Raw genomic sequence first — 9,117 nt, 5'->3', positions numbered from 1 at the left:
TGCCTTACCTCATCCGGTGATGCCGAATTTAGACGAGAGCGGATGCTGGGCGGGATGAGGGTGCTGTACTGAACCACGTGTTTAAGTGTTCTGAAAGTAACAGGGTTAGCGTTCTGTGTGCCAATACGCGACGGGATGGAGTTCATGTTACCTGTCGCTGATACGAGTAAGGCTTTCTTTCTCTGACGACCAGAAATGAGAGCAGGGCGAAGAAAACAAGATACGGGCCTGTTAAAGGATGACAATCGTTCCAGAGATACAATAAACCTACCATAGAAGCCAAAGTCACCGCAATGGATAATATACTTGGCATTCGTCTCCTCTGCTATCTGGTTCAATAAGGAAATGTTTCCTAAGGGTATATGGTTATCATTAAGTGTATACCATTCATAAAAGACTAAATTTAGTATAATGAGCAAATTTGAATACCTCGAACATCAGCAACGCACAAGATACGTCCTGCATCTGTGTTAATGACATCTCCTACTGAATTAACCGGTGAGATGAAGCCTAAACTCGAGACGGATTGCGAGCCATTTGTTTTTTGATTCTTTATGTTGCTGTTATCAGTCATTACGTTGCTATATTGAAAAATAGTCTAATTTATGAGGCACTGGAATAAGGCATGCCAATACGAATTATTTTTTTCATTATTACCAATGCAATGCTAACGGATGTTATTCTTAATTTAAAAAACTGAATATCAAATTTTATATAAATTTGTTTCGACACTTCATTCGGCATTTCGTGGCACAGTAGTAACCTATTTGAAGTGACACTCCTTCCTTGAACGCGTAATCTACATTGCGAGATTTGCATTGCTTCCTTACTCAATACTTTCAGTAGCAAATGGATCAAGAAATTCATCAAATCTACGAAAAATTGAAACGTGAATTCCATACGGCCAGTCCTAATCTTCAATTATGTGGACAACTACTCTCGCAACTTAAAGTAGCCATTAATTTTGCTTTGATCTACTGAATCATTTTTCTAATAAGCATATATCTCTGAAAGGTTGCATTAACACAACGACAACTCTTTATGCCATCTGAAAATTTAGATCCAAATGTGCTTCAAATGACTCGTAATTTTTTGATGCAATTCGTATAGAGTTTTTCTCTTTTAACACTAGTATTCATAGGTGAAATTCTTGAGATCGGAGCGTTCTGGAGTGTCCGTATTAGAGATATAGCGTCTTTTGAACGCTATTATTCTCAACTCAAAACCTATTATAGCGATTATAGGTATAAATATATATATTTTTTACCAGATTATTTATAATTTAATCTAAATATTTCTAATCTAGTTCATATCTTCCCCCTTCTGAAAATATGTACCCACTAACTGGCCTTAATCTCTTGCGTCTACTCTCACAAAATCGTATTTCAGAATTTCATATGTCACTTGAACAGCTGGACCCGGAATTACTACACGGAAATGCTTATATACGCCATCCAGTACAATTGGAGCAGTGTTTGATGGAAGGAAGTTACAATAAAGTATGGCACGCTCGATCGGAAGTGCCCGCGGAAGAGTATGCATTCTTTGTTGACATTCTGATGGAAACTATCAGGTAAGCGTTTGTATTATCTTCGAAACGCATTGAAAATAATTAATGCCAATATCATTTAGGAATGAAATTGCAAGTTGCAGCGAAAAAGCTTACGCCAGTCTCCCACTTCACGACATGGCGACTATGCTGTTTTTTAACAACATGGAAGGTGTGTTAACTTTTGCGAAGCAGGTAGGATATTATAATTTAAGTGTACTTTCTCTTAATCTCTAACTATCTTTATAATAGCGTGGATGGAATGTTAATCCAGCAGAACAGAAAATCTATTTCTCCACGTCTAACGACGAGAAGGTAGAGCTCCATTCAGAAGATATCATCAACCGATCTCTATTGTATGCTCGAGAATTAGAGCGAATTGTTTGAGGGAAATGACTATATGCTTTATTATGAAACTGGTTTATTCGTTCTTTCAATATACACAGTACATAAAATTATGTTCGTAACTGCAATTGTTACCATTACTCGGTAACCTAGGTGCAATCTTTAGTGAGATTTAAACAATGAAATCACGCCCAAAATCATCTTTAAATTTGCTCCTTTTATCACTTATAGAAGAGATATTATATTTTCGAGTTCTAATCGTTTATTTAGGCGTTTCTAGTTTAATTGCAATCAGTATGAAGGCACTCCCACCTATTCCATATCGATATAATGATGCAGTTGAAAACTTGAGTATTCCTTGTGCGTTTATTTAAAAGCTTGAATTTTGCAACAATTGAATATAAAGAGTGGAGTTTGTGAAGTCTACTAAGTGACCATTTAAGATATAGTGCTACGACGGGTATTTATGCTCACCCACCTCTTTGTTATCTTATTAAATCTCCTATGTTGCTTTCTATTTTCTTAACATAAATTACTACTTCCTCCTCTAGTAAAAGCTCGCACTTTCAATTCAAGGTGTGTTCTTTTTTTAACCTCCTATCCATATTTCGAAATAGCAATTCCTTGGAAATTAATTGTCATTTTATATACTTTATATTTACTATTGATCACTTTGTGAATATATAGTATCACAAGGTCATGAACAGAATAGAGACATTTCAATCTATTATACTTACCATTAGTTTACAACCACACGACTCGTATTGGCGCTGCCAATATTGTTGCTAAACCAAATATTGAAGCCACCTCAAGTATTTCTAACGATCTTATGCTACTATTTCAATTATATACACCCATTTTAACTAGTCGTTGAAATAATGTTCATGCGATATTCAACAGTGATTCTTTAATTATGTCATTCACTACCTATTCAGTGGGTTATTGTCACAATATCAATGAAAACATCGAATGTAACTATGCTTAATCCAACTAGTGATATGATATGCCATTGCATTCCTATTATTGTAAATGAACTGGCATGAGCCTAGGGCTAATCCTCGTAATTCAACACAGAATAAGTATAGTTATTAATATATAAATTCCATTTGTCATGAAACCTACCCTCAACTCCGTAAATATAAAACTCTTTGTTTTTTTCGAAACGAAAGTGGAATAATTTTATTTCAATTACAATTGAACTTCTTCATCATTCCTTCCTTATCTTTTACAAGCATTTGAATATTTCCTCAATCCTCGCCATTAATTTACTGATCAATTTTTGCAATTTTTCCAATCATTTTGGTACCAATTTGAAGTTTTACATTTAATCATTTGAGCACAAGTTTTTTTTTTTGCCATCTCACCGAGAAGTTTATGATTAGAGATTTTGTTAACAGAAAAGCAGTGAGCTAATAAGTAAGGATAAGAGAAATTAAATGAAGAAAAAATAAAACTAAAGAAAGGTTATTATTTTGGAAGACTTGCTATCTTTTATATATTTTTGCCACCGTTTTATTTATCAATAGTGTTCACATTTACATAAGCTTCATATCTATTCCTTCTTTTTTTTATCCTTCTTATCTCTCCCCCATATTAATGTCTGAGGATCTCCCTTTGACTCCTTCTTCTCTCGCCGAACCTCCTCCCGCAATCCAATCTCGTCTGAAACGAAGAAGGTCTTCTGCCTTCTCACTCAACCAGATAGTTCATCAACTACCTGTCAAACTAGATGGCCATTCGATTGGTTGTCTTGTAGGGGCATCTGTCACAATTGTCCCTTCAAGTAATGGCCATCCGAAATTTATCTACGTCTTTGGAGGATTTCATCAGTACACCGACGAGGTTTATAACGATCTTTATCGCCTAGATATCAAAGAACGACGCTGGGAGCAGATTATATACACAAAAGGACGCCCGCCATGTAAACGGAATGATCATTCGGCCTCATATTGGAATGAAAAATTAATTATATTCGGCGGACGGGACGAAGACGAGCAGTTCTGCAATGATATCGTTGTACTCGATTTACGCACTCTTACTTGGGATCGCCCTGCAATTTCTGGATCATTACCTACTGGTCGAACTAAGCACGGTGCTGTTGTTTATAATAATCGACTCTATATTACTGGAGGCTGTTGTGCTGATACCGGCCATGGCGATGTAACAAAAGACCTTAATATTCTCGATCTCACTACATGGACTTGGCAGCCGCCTATCGAATTTGTAGCCCGATATCAGCACTCCTCATTTGCACACGCAAATCATATATATGTGTTTGGTGGTTATTCGGTAGATTTAGAACGTAGCACGCGAATCAATCTCCTCGACCTCGATACAATGCAGTCTTGCGGTATTGATGTGGATGCTCGTGAATGTCCCGCCCCTAGTGGTCAACATTTTGCACAATTATGCGGTCATAAGTTGATAGTGGTGGTGACGCAGTGTTTGAGCCCAGGTGCTCAAGAAATTTCAGCAGGTATATGGTTAGTATTTTATTTTTAAACAGCTCCTTATTATATATTAAATTTCCTAATCTCAAAATGCACTATTTGATACAAATAAGGGCTCTGGATTTGCGTTCATGGCACTGGCAGCAGTACGAAGACGGACAGAGATTGGAGCAAGCTAATTGGCACTATTTCGCTATGAGCGATTCAGATCACCTTTTTTATTTACTAGGCTCCGAAGAAATGGATGACGATTACTTCTCAAGGATGCTCAAAGTAGATCTACATGAGCATGGCCTTTTTACCATTCCCCCTTCGACTTTTGGCTCTGAATTCTATAAACTATTCGATGACCCTACATCGTCTGATTTCGTAGTGGTGTCTGGTGAAGAAAATCAGCCGCCAATCTATGTTCACAGATTAATACTACAGGCAAGATGGCCTCATTTCGAAAATATGGTTAAGGCTGGCATGTCTGAGGCAAGATCGAACACCCTCACTGTTCCTGAACCATATGAAACAGTGCGTGCATTTCTTGCATACTTGTATACAGACAAACTTGATGGCGTATCCACTAGGACCGCTGGGGATCTTCTAGTCCTCTCTAACCTCTATATGATGCCCCGATTGTCTGCATTATGTTGCGACAAATTACACCGTGATTTATCATTGGAGAATGTTGCATTTATTTATCATCGTGCAATGGATGCAAGGCAGCCTGGACTAAAATTACGATGTCTAAAGTATATGTTCCTACGATATGGATCTGTTGTGCGCACGGCTGCATTCCGAGAGCTACCTAAAGATGTTCTTTTGGATTTCTGGGACAATTTACCTGAAAGCGCTAAGATTACGGAAGAAAATAATTGACTCTGAACATTCAAAATTCAAAATTATTTGTGCATTTTCTTTCCCTTCACCCCATTGTTGCCAACTTCCACATATATATATGTATTTATTACTATACGTTAAGAAATAAAAGTATTTTTACAAAAAAATTTATATATATATCACAGTGCAGTCCCTCTTTCGAAGTTTTCCCGAATCTCTTTGGTGTAGCGATCATAGAACCGAGCGATTTTCTTATTGAAACGCATATTTCGCTCATTAATGTATGTGATATCGTCATCGTCATTGTAAGGCCTCCGGCGAGAAAATTTTTCCCGTTGTTCTAATCTAAAAATTGAAAAGAGAAAATCAAGATAAACCCCTGTATGGCTCTCATAATCATTTCTTACTGTTTATTCAGGTCCACCACCATTCTGTCAATAGCTTCGCGAGGAGGCTTTGAGGTTGCTGCTTCTTCATTTTCCTGCTGCTGTTGATGGGATTTATACTCAGCTAAGTTAGGTTTAATTTGGCTTGTTAACTTCTCATATTTGCGATGGGCCATTTGATTATGATCTATAATAAGTATTGATAAAATATATAAAATTAGAATGCTCAGTGTAATATATTTAGTGTTTGAGGAGCTGAATTCTACCTGTGAATGAGAAATCCGCACGCTTCCTCTTTTCTTCTTGACGCTGTTCCCATTGTTCCACTTCTTCAATAGAGTAATTCCAATACTGCTTTCGTTGATAATCCTCACCCTGCTCCTCAGCCTCCTATATACAGGAATATTTTAAGTAATGTGTATAAAAATTCCATTTATCTAATATCCAAACCTTTTGAGCAAGCAACTTCTCTGCTTCTTCTTTTTTACGTTCTTTTCTTCTTTCAAAACGAGGATTTATTTTTTTCTTTTGATCTTCTGCATATAGATCCTTTAGATTTGCTTGACGTGAAGCATCCTAATCGTGAAAACAATCTTCTGTTAATCTCCTGTAAAACAAAGTCTTCTAGCAAAATAAATCATACTCTTCTAGCAGTGAGTTTCCTAAATTTCTCGAATCGATCTCTTAGATGAGGTGGTATTTTCTCCAGACTCTCAGCGTCATAAGATTCATTTTCCTGCACATCCCCCGACTCTGAAGGTATAGTCTCCTCACTCTGATTTTTGTTCAATGAAAGGTTGGCATCGTGTGCCGATCCAGATGTACCTTCATCACCGACATCAGAGGATTGAATAGCGATTTCACCTTCAATTACTTCTTCTTTTGCCATATTACGCACAGATGTCATTTAAAGAGTCAATAATGGTAAACTTGAATAATAAAGAATTTAAAGCCACATCACTCTGTGACTAGTTAGATTTTAGGATCTGGGGTGAGCGCATAGACGGTTTGAAAAAATAAGTTTTAAAATAAATTGAACATCTAGAGAGGACAGTGAACAAGCGATGACTACAGTTTTAATAGACAACTATGATTCTTTCACCTGGAATGTATACCAATATCTTTGCAAGTGCGGTGCAAAAGTTGAGGTGACTAATCGATATCATATGGATAATGAGTACTATTATTCATCTCTTTACATCAGGTTTTTCGCAATGACCAAACAACTATCGAGCATATCAAATCTTTGAACCCGATTAACATTATAATTTCACCCGGACCCGGTCATCCAGCCAAATCAGCTGGTATATCTAATGACGTGATTAGAGAATTTGCCGGAAAGATCCCAATTTTTGGTGTTTGTTTGGGCGAGCAGTGCATGATCGAGGTGTTTGGGGGCGAAGTCACCTACGCAGGAGAGCTTATGCACGGTAAAACGAGTCTGATAAAACATGATGGCAAGGGGGTGTTTTTCGGTGTACCTTCTGATATATCCGTGACGCGTTATCATTCTCTCGCCGGAAACCCATCCAAAGTCCCTCCAGAACTTGAAGTCACAAGCTGGACCGACTCTGGCCTCATAATGGGTGTGAGACATCGTGAGCTGTGCATTGAGGGTGTCCAATTTCATCCGGAGAGTGTACTCAGCGAACATGGACTTACTATCATTAGCAACTTCTTGAAATTACGCGGTGGTCGTTGGTCAGAGAATCCCGGTTTTGGCGTTACCCATAACCCGCAATCCAACGGTTCGCTGAAAGATTCCATTCCAAGTATCCTCACTAGGATTCAAGAACAACGCTTACGGGATGTGGCTTTGGCGAAGAGTACGCCTGGTCAATCGCCCGACGATCTTCGAAAATTGCTATCCCATAATGTTGCACCACCACTTATTGATTTCGCAGCTCGCTTGCAACAAGCCAATGGAAATATGGCAGTATTGGCAGAAATCAAACGCGCCTCTCCAACCAAAGGAAATATAGACCTTGGGGTCAACGCCGCTGAACAAGCACTGCTCTATGCCCAAGCGGGTGCTTCGGCTATTTCTGTATTAACAGAACCACGTTGGTTTAAAGGTTCACTCAATGATATGCGTCTTGCTCGCCAGGTGATTGCGCACCTTCCAAACCGCCCTGCAGTACTTCGCAAAGATTTTATCATCGATACATATCAGATACTTGAGGCACGACTATATGGAGCCGACTCTGTACTGTTAATTGTAGCCATGCTCACAGACGAGCAACTAAGTGAGCTGTATCAATTTGCTAAGTCCCTCGGTATGGAGCCACTTGTCGAAGTAAACAATGAAGAGGAGATGATCCGGGCAGTAAAACTTGGTGCACGTGTGATCGGCGTAAATAACCGCAATTTGCACGACTTTAACGTTGACATGAATACCACCTCTCGATTGGCAGAATTGGTCCCCGAGGGGGTGATACTTGCGGCACTGAGTGGTATTACTGGGCGTCCCGAAATTATCAAATATATCGAGCAAGGAGTACGTGCTGTACTGGTCGGGGAGGCTATCATGCGTGCTCAGGATAAAGTTAAATTCATGAACGAGTTATTGGGCCTTGAAGTAGAAACTAAATCGCAAAAAAATGAATCAACGCCTCCGCGCCGTGTCCTAGTTAAAATATGCGGGATCAACACCATTGAACATGCGATTGAGGCTGCTCGTGCGGGTGCAGATTTCATAGGATTGATTTTTGCTCCCAAATCTCGCCGTCGTGTAACACTTGAAAGTGCGGCAGAAATAGTCAAAGTAGTTCGGTCCCTATCCCATGGCACTAAGGATGAAACGACTGTAAATGCATGTGAATCACAAGATTGGTTTGATATCCATGCAAGCCATTTGACTCACCGCCCCAAACCTTTGTTTGTTGGAGTTTTCCAAGATCAACCTCTGGGAGAAATCGTGCAAGTAGTAAGCACTTTGGGATTGGACCTGGTACAACTACACGGTAATGAATCGTCCGATGTAGCACGCTACCTCCCATGTCCTTGTATTAAAGCATTCCATGTGGACGCCGACTCATTTTCGGCCAATTTGGTTCCATCAATCACACAACCGGGTTATCACCATGTCAGCCTTCTGGACACAAAGGCCCCTGCTGGTAACAAGCACGATGGCGGCACAGGTGTGGCCTTCGATTGGGATATTGCTAAGCGAGTTGTTGAATCACGGGAAAATGAATTTCCTATAATACTTGCTGGCGGGCTCACAGCTGACAATGTGGTGGATGCAATTCAGAAAGTGCACCCATGGTGTGTGGACGTAAGCAGTGGTGTCGAAACAGATGGTCGCAAAGACTCTGCTAAAATACGCACCTTTATTCAGCAGGCAAAATCTATTCAATTTTGATTTTTTTTTTTTCTAGTTCTTCTTTTGCCTAAGAATTACATAGTAATATTATGTTCTTTTAAAACTAAGATAAAACACCTTAGCTGCTACCATTACAGAAATCCATACTGATCTATAATTCGATATATATTATTATTTTTCCAATAAATCATCCCAGTGATAAATCTTAATATGTGGCTTATGTGATAATTCATT

General features: G+C 38.9%; 4 protein-coding genes across 4 annotated transcripts; 3 read left to right on the top strand and 1 right to left on the bottom strand.

Moving 5' to 3' along the window:
• Positions 1-849: 849 nt before the first annotated feature.
• Positions 850-1,936, top strand: VTP21DRAFT_3508 (uncharacterized protein; the record flags this gene model as incomplete). The annotated part of the gene is made up of 6 exons (XM_069393819.1): positions 850-951; positions 1,015-1,084; positions 1,142-1,244; positions 1,307-1,573; positions 1,633-1,744; positions 1,802-1,936. The coding sequence occupies 6 exons, from the start codon at positions 850-852 to the stop codon at positions 1,934-1,936; spliced, it is 789 nt and encodes a 262-aa protein (XP_069249512.1).
• A 1,554-nt stretch (positions 1,937-3,490) lies between these two features.
• On the top strand, positions 3,491-5,211 carry VTP21DRAFT_3507 (uncharacterized protein; the record flags this gene model as incomplete). The annotated part of the gene is made up of 2 exons (XM_069393818.1): positions 3,491-4,377; positions 4,458-5,211. The coding sequence occupies 2 exons, from the start codon at positions 3,491-3,493 to the stop codon at positions 5,209-5,211; spliced, it is 1,641 nt and encodes a 546-aa protein (XP_069249511.1).
• Positions 5,212-5,351: 140 nt separating this feature from the next.
• VTP21DRAFT_3506 (uncharacterized protein) lies at positions 5,352-6,465 on the bottom strand (the record flags this gene model as incomplete). Its single annotated transcript, XM_069393817.1, has 5 exons — positions 5,352-5,517; positions 5,580-5,745; positions 5,825-5,948; positions 6,009-6,134; positions 6,202-6,465. The coding sequence occupies 5 exons, from the start codon at positions 6,463-6,465 to the stop codon at positions 5,352-5,354; spliced, it is 846 nt and encodes a 281-aa protein (XP_069249510.1).
• Positions 6,466-6,622: 157 nt separating this feature from the next.
• VTP21DRAFT_3505 (uncharacterized protein) lies at positions 6,623-8,922 on the top strand (the record flags this gene model as incomplete). Its single annotated transcript, XM_069393816.1, has 2 exons — positions 6,623-6,706; positions 6,763-8,922. 2 exons carry the CDS (start codon positions 6,623-6,625, stop codon positions 8,920-8,922), a joined length of 2,244 nt encoding a protein of 747 aa, XP_069249509.1.
• Positions 8,923-9,117: the final 195 nt, after the last annotated feature.

Source organism: Calcarisporiella thermophila, assembly GCF_041956535.1.
Source record: "Calcarisporiella thermophila strain CBS 279.70 unplaced genomic scaffold VTP21scaffold_17, whole genome shotgun sequence".
NCBI lineage: Eukaryota > Fungi > Calcarisporiellomycota > Calcarisporiellomycetes > Calcarisporiellales > Calcarisporiellaceae > Calcarisporiella > Calcarisporiella thermophila.
Note: the sequence above shows the minus strand (reverse complement) of the source record. Positions and strands in the feature narration are given on the sequence as shown.